A 20,141-nucleotide genomic window follows, 5' to 3' on the forward strand; every position below is an offset into this window, starting at 1 on the left:
ACTTTGCTAATTATTGCAAATTCAATTTTTAATAATTTAATATTTAATAATAATAAATTTAATAATTTGTTCTCCGTTATTTGGAAGACTATTCCTTGCTTGAAAATCAGATTTTTAAAAATGTATTTATTCTGAAAGAGAGAGCACAGGAGGAAGTGCAAGCGGGGAGGGCCAGAGTAGCTAGATCTAGAAACGCAAGCAGGCTCTGAGCAGAGTCCTCTGTCCCCTTCCTCCCCTCACTCACCCCCCATCGCAGGGCTGGATCTCACAAAACTTGAGATCATGACCTGAGCCACAACCAAGAGTCGGAGGCTTAGCCAGCTGAGCCACTCGGGTGCCCTGAATATTAGATATTTTAACTGATCCTTTCCTTCTCTGTTTTTGAGTTCTGTTTTGAATGTCAAGTGCAGATAACGGAGCTTCTAAAAGGTGAAAGGTGTACTTTTTCAGAGAGATTGAACTTTTCCTAGTACTGATGAAATACTGGTTTTGAAATATTTCCAGAGACGTGATAAGGACGTCTGTTCTTTATGTGAATAATACAGCTCAGAGCCTGTAGCCTGCTTCAGATACTGTGTCTCCCTCTCTCTTTGCCCTCCCCCTCTCACATTCTGTCTCTCTCTCTCAAAAATACACAAAAAAATTTTTAAAACCCTGTGTACAAAAAGTTTTTTTGTACATCAGTATTATGTCTTAAGCTTACTGAATTATTTTTCATCATGGATTTTCTATCAGTTCCTTTGTATATCCAGGCATATACTCTTATCATCTGAAAACATTGTTCTATGTCTTTGTTTCTAATTTCTATGCCATTTTAAATTGCCCTGGCTAACCTCCAACACAATGATAAATGAATACAACAGGTGATCATGTACTTTTTTTGGTGTGGTTTCTGGCTTTAGTGGAATATCTCTAGCGCTTCCCTATGAGCAAGACGAAAACTTGGTTTTGTCAAGTTGGGAAAGATCTGAAAGAAATTCCTAATTTCAAGGGTTTTGATTTAGTATCCTTACATGTTGTATTCTTCCAAATGATGTTTTTGTAACTATGAGTAAGATTTCTTGATTTCTCTTTATAAATACAAGAAATATCTTAATTTCCTAATAGTGAATCATTCTTGAATTCAAGACACAAATTTCTTTGCTCATTAAATTTTTAAATTTTTTTTTCAGTAGTTTTGGCTATATTTATTTTACATGGTACCATCTGTAGGAAGAGATGACATCTTTCTATAATGTTATTTTTAGTACAAACCTTAACAGTTTAGTATCAGAATTTTATTTGACATATAAAGATAATTTGGAAATTTTATTATTCTCTAATGTTCTTGAATTGAGTAAGTAGCATTAGCTTATCTTCTATTTAAAGAAATGGAAGAATCTGGCTGCTTATTGGATCCTGGTGCTTTTTTGTTTTGTGAGGGACTCTGATAAATGTCTTCCACTTCTCTATGAATATTGGTCTGTTTGGATTCCCTATTTTACTGAAGTCAATTTTGGTAAAATGTATTTTCCTAGAAAATGTCCATTTTATATAAGCTTTTTAAAGTTAATTTGTTTTGAGTTGGGGAGGTGGGACAAGTGATTTTTAATTTCATTTATTCACTGTGTTTCTTTATTTGCATTTATTGAATATTTAAAATGTATTGAAGTTATTGAAAATTTTAATAATAGAAAAATCCTTCTTGGGTCGCTGTAGGACTCTTGCTCTCTGTACATAAGTTAACTGGTGGTGGGACTTGGGTCTGAGGAGTAGCAAAGAATTAGATTGGGGTAAAAGAAATTCTCAGGAAAGCACAGAATTCAAAGAGGCTGGTCTTTCATAGCTCAGACCTCAGCATTTCCTCTTTCCATCTGACACCGTGTCGGCTTCCAGGAATAATGGAAGAGGAAGAGTTCTCTCAAACACGCCAACAGTTCCTTTGGATATGCTCCCTATTATTTTTTTCTAATGTTTTATTTATTTATTTATTTTTTGAGAGAGAGACAGATTGAAAGCAGGGAAGGGCAGAGAGAGAGGGAGACACAGAATCTGAAGCAGGCTCCAGGCTCTAAGCAGTCAGACCAGAGCCTGATGTGGACTCAAACTCACGAGCCATGAGATCATGACCTGTGACAAAGTTGGACGTTTAACCGACTGAGCCCCCCAGGTGCCCCTGGATATGCTCACTAAAAACTTCTAATAGATCTGTTCCCCAAGTGTTCAACTATCATTATCACTACAGCTGACATGATGACTGCAATTCATTGGGGAGGTGAGGTCACAGAATCACTAATATATATCTCAAGGTTTGGCTTCCCCCCTCCCACACATGCTTTGCCAGCTACTTTACACCCAGCTCCCAGTCCTGGCAGCAGGAGAGAATCTGTGAGTATCTTCTAGGTTAGTCTGAGAGCACAGGCTCTAAGGTTGGGAAATGCAGCAGGAATCTGGGTAGGTGAGCATGTCTAGGAAAAGAATCTTACTGCACAAGCTGAGCTTCTGAGAGAGATGCTAAATCAGTGCATGCCTGCTGCTAGGGTAATTTAACAAAATCCTTATTGAAGGGGTTCTTGGTGTTTGATCCAAGTGCTGTCAGAGTCTGAATTTTAAGATACTTCAAGATTATAATTTCAGGAGCTATCTGGGTGGCTCAGCCATTTAGGCATCCAACTGTTGATCTCAGCTCAGGTCTTGACCTCAGGGTCATGAGTCAAGCCTCACACTAGGAATAAACAGCCTACTTAGAAAAACAAAAAAAAATATACTCTCAGGATTAATCTGCTATTCAATACAGTGAGCAAGAGTCAGAGGGACATTTTTAGAAGCAATATTGTGAGTACTGTAAAGGGGTGTGCATGTGATAATGAGTATGATGGAACTAATTGAAATACCTGATTCACAAGAGAAACAGCATGACTGAATGGGAATTACTGAAATTTATTCTTCTGTAATTTGAGTGTGATGTGCTTAATGAAGGCAGTAAATGTGTCTCTCCTGAAAATCTCTGTGGACTATTGATTGGTGAGACAATCTTCTTTCTTGACTTTAAGAAAAAGTTAACTATAGAGATGTTCAAAGAGCAAAACATTAAGGACTTTATTTTTACATTTTAATTTTAAAATAAATTAATTTTAAAAAATAATCTAATCAGTTTTAATTAATCTAAACAATTTTAAGCTATATTTCTTCTGGTTTAAAATCATGTCGCCAGTATTCCCAGCTTACTACTCACCTCTTGCTTTTCAACTCATTAAATGCCCAAGATTCCGAGGCTTCAAATCCATTTTACATGTTTGTATAGTATTTTAGTAGCTTTTCCAAATCAAATATAGATTCGAGTTTTAATTTGTTTATTCTAAAATAACAAATATACACTGATGTCATCTTTAAATAAGATTAAATTATCCTCTGCCCTAACATGCTTTGTCACTATGTGACGTTGCATGTCCCGTATGTTAGCACACAGTGCCAATATCCACACAATAATTTGTTATGGATGCCACTGTCCTTTTGGCCCAGGCAACAAATGCAATGAGTTCAGCTGCCATCCTAACAGTTGTCTACATTAACTAAATCAGAATGGCTTATATAAAGTTATTCAGTGCATGTATAATTTATTAAGACCTTTGAATCTTTACTCCTTAGTTATATTCGTTATAAAGAATACTTAAACAAAAGTGGGAAATGATCAAACCAGGTTTCTTAAGTAAGATCACAGGCTCATTAGATGCAGCATGACACCTTTACATGACATTTTGTGTTTGGAACTCATGACCTTGGCTAGCAACTCCATGGTTTTTCTCCCTCACAGGCACAAGCAGAGGGTCCAACACATCCATAGGAACAGTCTCTCCCCCAGACAATCTGTGAGACCGTGAGACCAGAGCCACCCAAAGCATCCTTATTTTTTGACCACCGTTGTATCATTTTATGCCGTTTTGTCCATCATTCAAGTTTACTTGGAACTCCTTGATAATCCTGGTTGGTGACTGGTGCATGTCCCGGTACTAGTCACTACATGTTTTCCAACTATTGGTTCTTTTGTTCCCATGAACCATGACCCCCGCATATTCAGGCTGTACTGTGTCCGCTGTGGAAGAAATATATAGTTCCCTCACCTCATCATGGAAATATGAATTGTCTTCCACCTGTTCAGTCATAGATTCAATGAGATCTCAAAGAATGTTCAGAACAATAATAAGCCAGTTTCATTGCAGACAGACGGGTGAATGAGACACACTGACACCAGCCTAATATGAAGAGCATGGTACATGAAATCTGTAATTAATATGGATGTACTTATATAGTTGTACTTTTATTAATGGTAATAGTGGAGAACTTAAGATTCCCTAAAACAGTCCTGAAATAATGTGAACATACTGAAAATACCTTTGAATGTGTAACTTTAAAATTGAGATATTAAATTTTCCCAAGATGCACCTGTGAATGGAATTGTAAAGCCTAATTTATCATGCAAATATCCTTGGGTGCAGGTCGAGGGAAAAAAAGGTTTTATTTATTGCTGGCTTTGGAAGCTATGCTGTGAATATGATGCCTTGTATCTCAGAAAAACTAGGGACATTTGAAATATGCTTACAGAGCAAGAGGAGTGCATGAAAATATTTTCTTTTTTTAAATGTTTTATTTATTTCTGGGAGAGAGAGAGAGACAGCGTGAGCAAGGGAGGGTCAGAGAGAGAGGGAGTCACAGACTGAAACAGGCTCCAGGCTCTGAGCCGGCAGTCAGCACAGAGCCCGATGCAGGGCTTGAACCCACGAACCGCGAGATCATGACCTAAGCGAAAGTCAGATGCTTAACCGACTAAGCCACCCAGGCGCCCCAAAAATATTTCCTAGTCAACACTTAAAGAGTAAGCTACAGGGGACAAAGAGGGACATAGGAAGAGGTGTCAGCTTAATTTTAAAAAAGTTGCAGGTGGGCAGTAGCCAGTAAACAGATTAGTACGTCAGGAAAGATAAATGGACTTTTGAGATGTTTAGAAGGTAGACTGTTCTCTTATAAATCTTGATGGCAGTTGACGGTGTTGGTGAGAAAGAGATTTCAAGATTGACTTCTGCTTTTCCAACTTGAGGATACAAGAGGTTACAGAGGACCATATCATCAAGCTTGGAGCCGGAAAGAAGTAGCAATTAGAAGCTTGAGTGATAGGGGAATTCCAGTTCCTGCCTGAAGACTCCCCTTCTGGGTTCTTCTTCCCACCCCTCTTGCCTTGCACACAACTTACTAGTAATGTGGAGGTAAAAGACTTTAATTGTCCCCCATGCTTGTGCTTGGGCCTGAGACCTCTGGAGACTGGTCTCCTCTGAGCCTGCTGGTGTGAAATAACCTCCTGCCTTTTAAGATCCTCAAGGGCTGCTTGGTTCTTCTGCCGGGTGATCCCGACCAGGTTCTGTACAGGAGTCTATGAACGTATTTTGTTTAACAAGGGGTAGTATTGCTTTTGAAATCACCACCAAGACAATATAGACACAATTAAAAGGAAAATAAAAGATATAACTGAAATATATAACTATTTTAGGGGGCCTGGCTGGCTCAGTCGGTAGAGCATGCATCTCTTAATCTCCGGATAGTGACTTTGAGTCCCATATTGGGTATCAAGATTGCTTAAAAATAGAAATTTTTTTTAAAAAGAAATATTTTAGGGGCACCTAGGTGGCTCAGTTGCTTGGGCTTCTGACCTCATCTCGGGTCATTAACTCGTAGTTCATGAGTTTGCTGTAGAACTTCAAAATGGGGCACTGGACACTTATGAAAGATCAACTATATGATTGGATGGAATCGTTCAACAGCCTAGCTGCTGGGGAGAGAAAGGAGTTAAGTCATAAGGCCAATGATTTCATCAACCATGTCTAGGTAGTGAAGCCCTGATTAACACGTGGAGCAGCTTCTGGGAGCTTCTTGGTGGGGGACAAAATCTACTGTGTGGGCAATCCTCCCAAACCTTGCTCTGTGGATGCCTTCATCTGGCTCTTTACTGCTGTCCTTTACAATAAAATATGAAATGACAAAACAAAAACAATTTAGTAACAAATTTGCTCTTTTATTCCAGGGAATACAACCCATAATTGGGGAAGGACAGAGCCTCACATGCAGAGAGTAGAGTGCTCTTCCTGAGGGATTTGGGGCAAGGTTGAGTTTTAGAAGAGGCAGTGCATAACAGGGCATGATTGGCTAGGGGTTTGGGGATTTCCTTAGAAGACCAGCAGGTGCTGTTTTCTAGGGTAAGTTTGGGTAGTGAAACTGAGTTGGAGGACCCCACATGCTTGGTTTCCTTGCTAAATGTTTCAAGGAGAGCAGGCTGATTTAGGTTTACATTTGTGATGTGGGTCAGGCCACTGGGGTGGCCTCCATTTTGTGGGTCCCAACTTTATCAAGGATTATCATACATATAGCACTTTCTGAGTTCTGTGAGCTTCTCACCAAATATTGAAGCAGAAGGGATTGGAGGAAGTCTTGTAGTTGCCTGGAGATGCACGGGAGGTTTCAGAATGCCTGACTCATGACCGGTGTCTGAAGTGAGGGCCATCCCGTGAAGGACTCTGCCCTTAGCTTGTGGGGTCCACACTAACAGCAGATAAAAGTCAGAATTACATTGAATTGCAGGACACCCAGTTGGTATCAGAGATCTGGCAAAGACTGCTGGAGCTCTTTCAGATTTAGCTATTATATCCCTTTGATATGACCCCATTTTTTTAAATTTCCTTACTCTTAACATTCTGTCACTACAAGATCCTCCAGGCTCATCTTGTATTTCCCTTGCTCCTGCCATAGAATCTGCCATATTTCTCAGGAGCATTCTGTTAGAGATTCGTGTTATTCCAAGATGTGGGTGCTGGGTGTTCTCCTTGTTACTGGGATATCACTGCTGTTAGACTCTCTGAGCAGACTGACCTGGGAATCACCTGTTCATACACAGATCTGTAGTTTTCTCTTTGTTGTTTTATCTGCATATCTACAACTAAATCTGTGCTCATACTGATGTCCCTGACTCTGATCCCATACTTCAGGGTTCATGTTAGCCTTTCCCCCTACTTTTCTGTACCTATCTGTGTTTATCAAGTATTATGGCCTCATATGTCTTTGAAGAGTTTTGCATCTGATCCTCCATGCTCCCATGCTCTCTGCACACGACCTATAACCCCCTCCCCCTGGCCTCACTTGGACCTTGCTCTATCACACACCTGCACCCTTCCAACTCTGCCTCGTTCACCTGCCCCTGCAGTGGCAATGCTTATAACACTTGAAGATATTGCACGTGGTAAATATCATCTCTGAGGGTTGTTGCAGGGATGGAAGAAGTGAAAAAGGTGCATTTTCAGGCATCCAAGGTCAGAAGATTCCTGTATTCTTCCAACATGTGAGCACATTGTCGAGACACATATGTGCATGCAGACTCTTTGAATGTAATTACATACACAGGGCTGGGAATGTGGGAGTATGGGCGAGTGTGTGTAAAAGTGTGTGCTTGTATTTCCTGAGTGTGTGCATGAGTGTGAGTTTGCTGTGGAGTGTGTTTGAGTGTATGAGGGTATATGACTGTGCATCTGAGTGTATGTTGTGTATACGCACGTTTGCATCTATGTGTAATGTTTCTGTGTGTGTGTATGTGTGTGTGTGTGTTTGTGAACAAAGGCTGTCCACCATCATGGTCCTAGTGTCTGACGTGGATATGGGGAGTATTTGATTACATATTTGTGTGCAGTGAAAACAAGAGATTAATTAGGGTTTTCATGTCATTCTGGTGAATTTACCTCTTTATAATTGTGAAACAGATTTCATTATCCTCAGTCATATTATTTGTTCTTGAAATTACGTTGATCTTAATATAGCACTCTATTTTTCATAGTGTTTCTATTTATCTTTTGTCCATGATTTTGTGTCCTTACTTTGTGAAGTGAGTTTCTCAGGAAATATTGTGTTATTTGTCTTTAAAAAATCCAATTGTCAAGGGTGCCTGGTTGGCTCACACTGTTATAGGTGTTAAGACTCTTGATTTCAGCTCAGGTCATGATTCACAGCTCTTGAAATCAAACCCCATTTTGGGCCTACACTGATGACACAGAACCTGCTTGAGATTCTCATCTCCCTCTCAAAATAAATAAAACTCAAAAAAGTCCAGTGACAATTTTTGCTTTTGAATGGGGCCTTTAGATTATTTCCTTTTACAGATATATATATTTAAAATATTTTTGCTCTTGAGGCGCCTGGGTGGCTCTGTCAGTTAAGCGTCCAAGTTCGCCTCAGGTCATGATCTCAGTTTGTGGGTTCGAGCCCCACATTGGGCTCTGTGCTGACAGCCAGCTCAGAGCCTGGAGCCTAATTCAGATTCTGTGTCCCCCTCTCTCTCTGCCTCGTTCCCTGTTCATGCTGTCTCTGTTTCAAAAATAAATAAAACATTAAACAAATTTTTAACTATTTTGCTCTTGCCTTTATAATGTCTCCTTTGCTCTATTCCCTCTCTGTTTTTTGAAATAACTGAATTTTTACTGATGATTTAGTTTTAAATCTTTTCTTTGGTTCACTGGTGTTAGCTACCTTCATGGAAGTTTATATAGCATCCGACCCTTCCTTTCCACATGGACTTCCATTTCTCCACTCCTGCCTTGTGCTACCATTAGTATAGGTTTCTTTTACATATCCTATACACATATATGCTAGAGTCTTTATTTTCTTAAACCTTCCACTATATTTTAAATAGGCTTAAAATAGGAAAAACAGTTTTTGTTTACTCATATAGTTACTACTTCTTTTTCCTTTTTATTTATTTTTTAATTCATTTCTAGGAGAGAGAGAGAGAGACAGCGTGAGCAGGGGAGGGTCAGAGAGAGAGAGGGAGACACAGACTCTGAAACAGGCTCCAGGCTCTGAGCTGGCAGTCAGCACAGAGCCCGACGCGGGGCTCGAACCCACAAACCGCGAGATCATGACCTAAGCGAAAGTCGGATGCTTAACCGACCAAGCCACCCAGGCACCCCATATAGTTACTACTTCTAGTGCTCTTAATTACTTTGTGTAGATCAGGAGTCTGCGGCCTACAGAACAAGAGCGAAGTGCAGCCACTGTCTGTTTTTAAGTGAAGTATAACTGGAATGCAGCCACACTCACACTTAGGTACTTTTGACCCAATAAGGACATAATGGAAGAGTGGTAACAGGAACAGTATGGCCTACAAAGAATAAAATATTTATTACATGTTCCTGACATAAAAGGTTGCCAACCTCACACACAGAGTCACATTCTCATCACATCTGAGTTGGTATAAAATTGAGATATGAAACATACTGCAAGGTCAATTTTCTAATCAAAACATTAGGCAATAGTGACATAAGATTTGTCTCAACTGGAAGAATAAAACTAGGAGTAACTGGGAGTTACTAGGTCTTGAATTTGAGGAAAACATGAATTATGAGATTTTGTTACTCTTCAATTTGCAAGTAAAATATCTTCTTATGTGTTAAAAACTTTTTTGAGCTTGACATTGAAAATATAACTGGAGCATAAAAGACACACCAAATTTTACTTGATATGCATTCCTGAGTGGAAGTAGCAATACACACCTGGCTGGCCACAGAGGTAGACAACAGGAAAAGTATGTATCTTAACAACTCCTGGGACCAACTCCCTAGACAGTTTTCACAAATGGTATTTACCATCTTTCCATTAATTCATTACCCCACCCCACTGCTGTGTTCTCTCAGTAGTGGTAAGGTTGCCATAAACAAATAGGTCTGTGCATTCTCCAAACAGGTCATGGTTTTGGATCTATCACATATAATCTTAAGCACTCTGGGGAGTTTTGTTATCAAAAATTTTTAAATTCTAAGTACAAGGAGTCCCAAATTTTACATGTCTCTAGTAGAAACATAGTATCACATTCACCAAGCCATATGCCACTTGTGGATATTCCTGACCCAGTGTAAATATGTTCCCATTCCAGCAATTTTCTGCTTGTTTTCTCCACCTACTTGCGCTTCCCCATTTGTATTTGCATGATACACTTTCAGTGGTTCTGACTAATGATGACCTCATCATGTGGGCATTGCCTGAAAACATTGTTTAAATTAAGAAACCCTGTCAGTCAATCATTACACATGAACACGTATATGGCACTTATCACTATCATATTTTTTATCTTATATACTTGCCCTTATAGAATATAAGTTACTTGAAGACAGGGAGTTTTGTTTCCAGCTAATATCGGTGATTAGAATGGTTCCCGACTGACAGAATGAGTGAATGCATTTTATCTGTGCAAAGTAGATAGTTAGTGCAGCACATAATCTCAGAGACTAATAGTTCAAAAGCTCAAGTAAACATGTAATTCTATTGTGGCGCCAAATTCCTTACTCCTGTAACTTTCTACCCTAGCATTCTGAACATTCCTCAAATTCTCAAGCTGTATTTTGTTTGGTTCATATTGTGACTTGTAGGCAGCACATGCCAAACACCTCTAACCCATCTGTGAAGGATGACGCCTTTTGTAGCTTTTCTAAGCTACAAAATGTTAAATTCAGGATTCCCTCTCAAATGCTCCATTCTACTCTCAATACAGATATTAATCTTATTCGTCAGATAGGACACTTCCCTTCTGTGACAGACTTCCCAGAAATCAGTGGCTGAAATAACTAGGTGGCTTATCATTCTCACACACAGGAAGCCCAGAGATGCAGGGTGGGATGGGGTGGGTCTCCTGGGCAGTCCTCTGCCTGCTGCACCTCCCTCAGCACTTAACACTGTCTCCTTACAGCAGGATGGCCGCTGTATGACCAAGAAGGATGAATGGGGAGGGGCAAAGGCCTTTTAGTAGGTTTTGTCTTATTTTCATGGAAATAAGCCCAATTAGCTATACATTATAATTCAATTTTGACAAGGGCATTCATTAGTGGGGTGGGTGGGTGGCTCAGGCAATTGAGCATCAATCTGGATTTTGGCTCAGGCCAACCTCCCAAGGTCGTGAGATGGAGACATGGGTACACTCTGCACTGAGTGTGGAGTCTGCTTAAGATTCTCTCCCTCTGGGGCGCCTGGGTGGCTCAGTCAGTTAAGCGTCCGACTTCGGCTCAGGTCATGATCTCACGCTTCATGGGTTCAGGCCCCGCGTCGGGCTCTGTGCTGCCGGCTAGCTCAGAGCCTGGAGTCTATTTCCGGTTCTGTGTCTCCCTCTCTCTGACCCTCCCCTGTTCATGCTGTCTCTCTCTCTCTCTCTCTCTCTCTCTCAGAAATAAATAAAACATAAACAAAAAAAAATTAAAAAAATTCTCTCCCTCTGCCCGTCCCCTATTTGCGTGCACTTCTCTCTAAAATACAATAGATTAAAATAAGGATACTGGGGTTTTTCAAATTTCATATTCATGCTTAAACAACAGAAGGTAAAGGAAAAAGATGGTATAGAATACACTTTGCAGACCAAACTTAAATATACCTCTTAACTGGGGTGCCAGGGTGGCTCAGTGGGTTAAGCATCTGATTTGGCTCAGGTCATGATCTCAAAGTTTTTGAGTTCTAATCCCACATTGGGCCCTGTGCTGACAGCTCACAGCCTGGAGACTGCTTAGGATTCTGTGTCTGCTTCTCTCTCTGCCTCTCCTCCACTTGTGTTCTCTCTCTCTCAATAAAAAATGGATGTAAAAATAAAATTAAGAACATATACCCTTTAATAAAACTTAATGACAAGGTAGTCAAGGATAACTGTGGGTAAGTAAAATTTTATCGACAGACTTTATCTGTTTATCAGTCTTTATCCTGAGTGTACAATATTGCATGCAACCCATGACCACTGTCATAGGTGTTCCAAATGAGTCAAAGGTTATTAATCCTTAGGGTTTTCTAATTTACACGTTTCCTTTGAAATATATTAATTTTAAGTTAATTTTATTTACCTGAATCCAACACTAATTTGCCAAGTTTCAATACAGAGATTCTTTGCTAGTAGCTTTTTAAATGTTTCTTTTTTCTAATTTTTCATTTATTAAAAAAAAATGTTTAATAAAGAAGTTTCTTAAAGTTTATTTTTCCATGCTCAGTGTGGAGCCTAACCCAGGGCTCAATCCCACGATCCATAAGATCATGACCTGAGCCAAAATCAAGAGTTAGATGCTTAACCGAATGAGCCACCCAGGCAGTCCTTGGTTCTAGTATCTTGGTAGAAGAATGGAAGGACTGACTTTAAGATGACATTAATTCCATTCTCCTTTGAAGTGAAAGAGCTACAAAAGTTTTGTAGTTGGGAAACAGTCTATCACTTCTGAGTGTATTTAATATTAGACTACAACTTAATAGAAAAACAATCGTGACAAGTCTAAAAATATCTTCAGTAATTGAAATAAATAGTATTTCATGACCATTTTCCACACCGATACTGTGTGGTGGGGCTATGTGTGCATCAGGGAGAAGGTAGTAGTTAGCATGAGGATGACTGTGGTCTTTCCCAGCAAGTCAGTCAGGAGTAAACATTCAGGTTTATATTATATTAAAGAGTCTGACTACTTTTGATGCCCAACTAATGATACCTGTGAAGCATCATTATAACCTCTTACTCTTCTGTCCATCTGGGCAGGGCAAGCTAATAATGAAGCCCAAGAGGCCCTTCCCTTGGCAGCAGTTGTAAATTCACACTGTAAATGAGTACTATCAATCTGGCCCGGCACATTATGCATCATAACAAAGTAGTCACCATTTCCTGCTTTCTCAGTCATTTTCAGAACTTGAGAAGTCTACCCTGCTTTCCTGAAAAAACATCATCATATAATCAACATTCTCCTAACACTTCAGTGCATGCAGTCATTATTCTTAACATCTGAACATCCTGTTCCCGTGGAATAAGCACAAATGCAAACAAGCAAAAAATGTTTGAGGGTAAATACGAGATTCCTAATTATCAAATAAGATTCCCATTGTGTATTTTTTTTTTAATTTAATGTTTATTGTTGAGAGATAGAGACAGAACATGAGTGGCATACAAAAGAGGGGACACAGAATCTGAAGCAGGCTCAGGCTCTCAGAGCCTGACATGGGGCTTGAACTCATGAAACTGTGAGATCATGACCTGAGCCAAAGCCAGATACTTAACCATCTGAGCCACCCAGGCGCCCCAATGTGTATGTTCATTCTTAAGAGCAAACTCATGAAAATATCTTTTCAAATTATTCCCTGAGCACTCTCGCACAATATAGATTGTGTTACTTTTATCCTTACTTTGCACATTTTCCATTAGTTCCTAATATTTTTCATATGCTTGCTATTTTTCTATTTTCATTTAATGTAAAGTTGCAGACCATGGGTCTCATTTCAGCACACAAGGCAGGTAGATACAGAATCATATAGTGTATATTCATGAATGAGGAAGCCATTTGCAGGTTTGAGTTTGAAATTGATTGCAAATGTATTTTCATTAGAGCCACAAAAATACTATAGGATATACTATAGGTAGGTAACTCTTAAATGCAACTTATGAATATATATTTCCAAAACTGTAGGTTTGAATCTAACATGAAAATTAATACATGACATTCAACCTAGAGAGCCTAAGGATGTATTAGGGTTCATTATGAAATGTGCCCCAAAAACCATGATGCACTTGGGATTTAAAAAGGCACATGATTCATTTAGGGTTACAGAAAAGCTTATATTTTACTTAGATATGAGAACTGAGTATCCTAAATAAAATGGAGTCAAAATGCAATTTAAGTGGCCAAATTTGAATCCTTCACAAGCATACTAATTTGGTTTTAGCTTTTTGTTTGTTTGTTTTTAGAACATGAGGAAGCAGGAGGGACAGAGAGACAGAGACAGAGAAAGAAAGAGAATAGTAAGCAAGCTCTACACTCAGCAGAGAGCCCAACATAGACATTGATCCCATGACCCTGAGCCGGACACCCAAGAGAGTAAGCCACCCAAGCACCCCTACTTTGGTTCTTTTAAATGCTCTCTAGGATTTTCTCTTCAGTTTCCAAAATTAAGACTAATTTTTACTCATCCATGATATACATAAGATCATCTATCTTATGGAGTAATAAACAAAGACGCTCAATCATACCAACAAATCCAGAGAAGGAGCTGTGACTACAGAAAACATGACAATTTACATAACAATTTTAAGTTTATTCTTTCCCACTCCCTATGCTCCCAAATGTATGGTATACTTTATCTTAAACTTATCATCCTACTTTTTCCAGGTTTGAATCTAAGTATGACTAAGCCCCCTCAATGATAGAGATTCCTTTCACCTTACCAATCCTTTCTGTGAAACCACCACTATGGTTGACAAATGAAATGCACGTAATGAAATTATAACACCAGTGGATTCCAAACTTGAGGTTATAAGTCATCAATAATAATGGAGCATCAAGAAACCTCAAATAATTGAGTAAAAAATGTTATAGGGGTACTTGGCTAGCTCAACCAAAAGAGCATGTGACTCCTGCTCTTGGGGTCGTGAGTTTGAGCCCCACATTGGGGGTACAGAGAAAAATAAAATCTTTATAAAAGATTTAAACAGAAGATGATTAGGTCTTTCCACAGATACACTTGTTCCATTGACACACATCATCTCATGAGTTTTAAATCATTTTAATTTTCTGTGGAATTTAACATCAAAGATTGGTTAATCCTCAAATTAAACCTAGTTCACTTTGTGTGAATTTTTAAATTGTAGTCCAGTGAAGAATTGGCTAAACAAATTACTACCTTTATTACACGTGTAATGTTTCTGTCCAGTATGAATTCTTTCGTGCTGAGGTAAAAACCTTGACACATTTGTATGGTTTCCATGTTTATGTGAATTCTTTCAAGACTACAAAGCACAAAGTTGTACATTTTGTTTTCTTACCACTAGAAGTCTGTACCTCTTCACTCCATTCACCTATTTTATCCCCTCTCCAATTTGTACATTTTTAATAACCCAGATCACACTCATTTCATTTGTACAGTTTCTCTCTAGTAGCACTTACATTCCATAAGATTAAATAAGCTTTCGATGAGCCTTTCCATACATTCCTGGCGTGTGCTTTCTTTCAGAGATTTGTATTCTGATATCGGGGGAGGTGTGAACTCTAGATACATGTTTTCCCACATGTTAGTTTCATATGGTTCCTCTCCATGAAGGAATCTCTGATGTTGAACAAGTCTGAAAACTTGCTCATTTGTTTCTATCTCCTATGAATTCTTTGATGTTCCCCAAAGCTTGAAATTAAACAAAAGCACTGCCACACATATTAGGTTAACACTGAGTTAGTAAGATGTGAACACTCCGTAAAGGCTTTTCAACACTCAATACAGGTGTATGGTTTTCCTCTAGTATGAGTTCTCTCATGACCTCAAAGGTGAGAACCTTTGATAAAAGCCTGTTCACACTTATTACATGTGTAATGTCTATCTCCTTTATGAATTCTCTGAAATGCCATACAGCTTGAACGTTGGATAAAAACCTTGTTACACACATTACACTTGTGTGGTTTCTGCAGTGTGTATTTTCTGATGCCTAGCAAGGTTTCCAAATTGGGTAAACACTTTGCCACACTCATTACACTTATAAGGTTTCTCTCTAGTATGGATCTTTTTTATTTATCTTTTTAGCATGGATCTTTCTACGTTGAGTAAGATTCAAGCACTCAGCAAAGGTTTTGCCACACTCACTACATTTGTAAGGTTTCTCTCCAGTATGAGTGCTCTCATGGCTGCAAAGGTCTGAATGTGTGCTAAAAGCTTTATCACATTTAGGACATTTACAAGGGTTTTCTCCTATATGGATTCTCTGACCAAAAGGCTTGACGTCTGGATAAAAGCCATGGTACATACATCTTGTTTGTGTTGTTTCTAGCCAGTGTGTATTTTCTGATGGTTAGTAAGTTTTCCCAATCGGGTAAACGCTTTGCCACACTTATTACATTTGTAAGGTTTGTCACCAGTGTGAATTTTCTCATGACACCAAAGGTGTGAAAATTGGTTAAAAACCCGACCACATTCATTACACTTGTAAGGTTTCTCTCCAGTATGGATTCTCTTATGCTGAGTAAGATGTGAACTCCTCAAAAAGGCCTTGCCACAATCAATACATTTGTAACGTTTCTCTCCAGAATGAATTCTCTCATGACGCAAAAGTTCTGAACGTTTCATAAAAGCCTTATCACATTTAGTACATTTATAAGGTCTTTCTCCTGTATGAACTCTCTGATGTTCCATTAGACTGGAACTTTGGAGAAAAGCCTTGCCACACACATTACATTTGTGTGGTTTCTCCCCAGTGTGTATTTTCTCATGCCTACTAAGGTTTCCAAATTGTGTAAACACTTTGCCACACTCATTACATTTGTAAGGTTTCTCTCCAGTATGCATTGTCTGATTTGCAAGGTTTGAATTTAGACTATAGGCCTTGCCACTTATGGTACGTTTATATACTTTCTCTCCTGTATGGACTCTCTGATGTCTCGTGAGTTTTGAAGCCTGGGTAAAGGCTTTGCCACACTCATTACATTTATAAGGTTTGTCTCCAGTATGAATTTTTTCATGACGCCAAAGGGTAGACACTTGGTTAAAAGCCCTACCACATTCATTACACTTGTAAGGTTTCTCTCCAGTATGGATTCTCTTATGCTGAGTAAGGTATGAACTCCTCGAAAAAGCCTTGGCACAATCAATACATTTGTAAGGTTTCTCTCCAGTATGAGTTCTCTCATGACGCAAGAGTTCTGAACGTTTCATAAAAGCCTTATCACATTCAGTACATTCATAACGTTTATCTCTTGTATGAATTCTCTGATGTGCCATAAGTCTTGACCTTTCAATAAAGTCCTTGCTACACATATTACATTTGTGCGGTTTCTCCCCTGCGTGTATTTTCTGGTGACTACTAAGGTTTCCAAACTGGGTAAATGCTTTGCCACACTCATTACCTTTGTAAAGTTTCTCTCCAGTATATATTCTCTGATGATTTGCAAGGTTTGAATTTTGACTATAGGCCTTGCCACTTATGATACATTTATGTGCTTTTACTCCTGTATGGACTCTCTGATGTGTAGTGAGTTTTAAAGGCTGGGTAAAGACTTTGCCACATTCTTCACATACGTAAGGTCTGTCACCTATATGAATTTTCTCATGAAGTCTAAAGTGTGAAAGTTGGATAAAAGCCTTACCACATTCTTTACATTTATATGGTTTCTGTCTTGTATGGACTCCCTGATGTCTAGTGAGTTTTGAAGCTTGGGTAAAGGCTTTGCCACACTCATTACATTTATAAGGTTTGTCTCCAGTATGAATTTTCTCATGACGCCAAAGGGTGGACACTTGGTTAAAAGCCCTACCACATTCACTACACTTGTAAGGTTTCTCTCCACTATGGATTCTCTTATGCTGAGTAAGGTATGAACTCCTCGAAAAAGCCTTGCCATAATCAACACACTTGTAAGGTTTCTCTCCAGTATGAGTTCTCTCATGACGCAAGAGTTCTGAACGTTTCATAAAAGCCTTATCACATTCAGTACATTCATAACGTTTATCTCTTGTATGAATTCTCTGATGTGCCATAAGTCTTGACCTCTGGATAAAAACCTTGTTACACACGTTACATTTGTGTGGTTTCTCCCCAGCGTATATTTTCTTATGACTACTAAGGTTTCCAAACTGGGTAAACGCTTTAGAACACTTACTACTTTTGTAAGGTTTCTCTCCAGTATACATTCTCTGATGATATGCGAATTTCGAATTATGACTACAGGTCTTGACATTTATGATACATTTATATACTTTCTCTCCCGTATGGGCTCTCTGATGCATAAAGGGGTTTGAAGACTGGTCAAAGGCTTTACTACACTCATGACAGTTGTAAGGTTTCTCTCCAATATGGATTTTCTTATCTGGAGTAAGGCTTGAACACTCAGCAAAGGCTTTGCTGCATGCATTACATTTGTAAGGTCTCTGTCCACAAGGAATACCTTCATGACTCATGACGTTTGAGGTTTTGCTAAAATCCTTCCCACAGTCATTACATTTATAAGATTTTCCTCTAGTGTGTGCTCGCCTGGCTTGTGTACGTAACAAATTAAAAATCTTCCTAGATTTATTCCAAGTTTTTTGGGTCCTGGGTGGAATTCTTTGAAGTGGTGAGACTGAGGAACCATTGCTGACACACTTCTCAACTGGATTATATTCATACATTTTCTCCTCATTATGAAATCTCTGCAGTTCAGCCAGGTGTGCCTGGGAAATTAGCCCGATTCTATTTTCCAAGCAGTTTATGTACTCATTTCCAGCACCGCTTATGTTACTGTCCCATTTTAACAAATTCCTTATAAATGGTTCATCATTCATGAAATACTGGTATGTATCTTTTCTCAGAGAAACACTCTGCTTCTCAGGAAGAGTAACTGAGGACTGATTAGGTTGCTGGTCTTTCCTACCAGTGAGATTTTTGTGATGGGTCAAACTTCTTGCATCATATCCCCACTGATTTTCAAACTCATGTCTATTTTCCCAGACTTTCTTGAGATCAAAATCCTTGATGCCATGGCTTTCATTTCTCTCCAGTATCACTAAGGAGGAAAATTCTCCTTTATTAATGTCCTCAACTGGTGATAATTCCTTGAGTGCAAATCCAGCGGAAAGGCTTCCTATCAAATAGAGTTGGAAGGTAAATATATTATACTAAATTTCATAATTACACACCCAAACAATACTTTCCAATGAACAAAGGAAGTTTTTCAACCATGGTCTTCAAACACTACTGTTAAATACAATGTATTTAAAATTTCTTTTTATAAGGTTAATATTAGGAATTATTAACAATTTCTCTGATTTTTAGGTAATTTTTCAAAACATACATAATACACTAGCTATCCATATTTTTTGGACATATAACTGGATATTTAAATGATACTTCAGGATTACGGAGCCCATCTATATACACGGGCTATTTTAAAACTGTGCATGACATCCTAGAGATGTCTATATTCCTTAATTCCTAATTATTATACAAATGTGTTTACCTGAACTCAATATTTCATAATTCAGTGATACTCAATGGATCTTTCATTCCCTCTAGTCTGTGTTCTTTATGGAGTGTAAATCCGGTCTTTAGTTCTCCAAGGAAAAATGCTTCAGAATTCTAGAAACTACTCATTTGTGTAACTGTGGTTACTTATTAACTTAACCTGCTAGATCTATCAATATGTAGGTTGTAACCTAGAGATTCCTTAAAATACCTTGATTCTTTCATCCTATCTTCATACATTATTAACCACATAATATAATGTAACACCAGATCAAGCTGCTGTCCTGACCAATTCATACACATGTCCCTTGTGTATGAATAGGGGTCCTTCTGCAGTGCAGGGGGCAGGGAGAGTCAGGTACTGCATAAACGTAGGTGCTTAAGTGCTCAAAATTAATATATCAGGAGATACCAGGATGGTTTGTTTAGCCCAGTGAAAAATCTGAAGGCCAAGATTTGGATTCGGGAAAGCAGGAGTGAAGCATAAGGAGTAATGGACAATGTGCCAATAGTGCTTGTGCTTGCACATCTAGGGGAATATGATTGTGGCAGACGTTAAAAGCATGACCTTGCAGAAAAAGAAACAGGTTTAGCAAAAGGCATAATATTGATGCATACTCTAAAAATGATACCATGGGCATGAAGTAAAAAGTGGAAAACATTCAACAGGTAGACAGCAGGGGGTTATAGGAAGACTGTCCAGTTATATCTATTTCAGTATTGAAATGTCAAACTAAATATCCCACGAATTCTACTTCTAGGTATATACTCAAGAGAATTGCATAATGTATACATGTTCCAGGAGACACATACTAGAATGATTTCTAAGGTTGTTTACTAAGAGAGAGTGAGAGTAAGCTTGTGAATGGGGAAGGGGCAAGGAGAGAGTGTGAGAGAGAGAATCCCCTAAGGTCTCCACACTATGAGTGCATTGCCCAGTGTGAGGCTTGAACTCATGAACTGTGACTTCATGACCCAAGCCAAAATCGTGAGATATTCAACTGACTGAGCCACCCCAGGGCCCCAAAATAATGTATCATTATAGAAAGGGTTATGGTAAGGGGCGCCTGGGTGGCTTAGTCGGTTAAGCGTCTGACTTTCGCTTAGGTCATGATCTTGCGGTTCGTGGGTTCGAGCCCCGCGTCGGGCTCTGTGC

General features: G+C 38.9%; 1 protein-coding gene across 1 annotated transcript in view; it reads right to left on the reverse strand.

The window, feature by feature from the left end:
• Window positions 1-15,724: 15,724 nt before the first annotated feature.
• The window catches only part of LOC144237133 (uncharacterized), a 43,989-nt gene continuing 39,572 nt past the window's right edge, over window positions 15,725-20,141 (reverse strand). Inside the window, 1 exon segment of the mRNA XM_077770813.1 lies at window positions 15,725-18,605. Coding sequence (XP_077626939.1) covers window positions 15,817-18,605 — 2,789 coding nt within the window. The 3' untranslated portion in view covers window positions 15,725-15,816.

Source organism: Crocuta crocuta, unplaced genomic scaffold (assembly GCF_008692635.1).
Source record: "Crocuta crocuta isolate KB4526 unplaced genomic scaffold, BGI_CrCroc_1.0 scaffold136, whole genome shotgun sequence".
Classification (NCBI taxonomy): domain Eukaryota; kingdom Metazoa; phylum Chordata; class Mammalia; order Carnivora; family Hyaenidae; genus Crocuta; species Crocuta crocuta.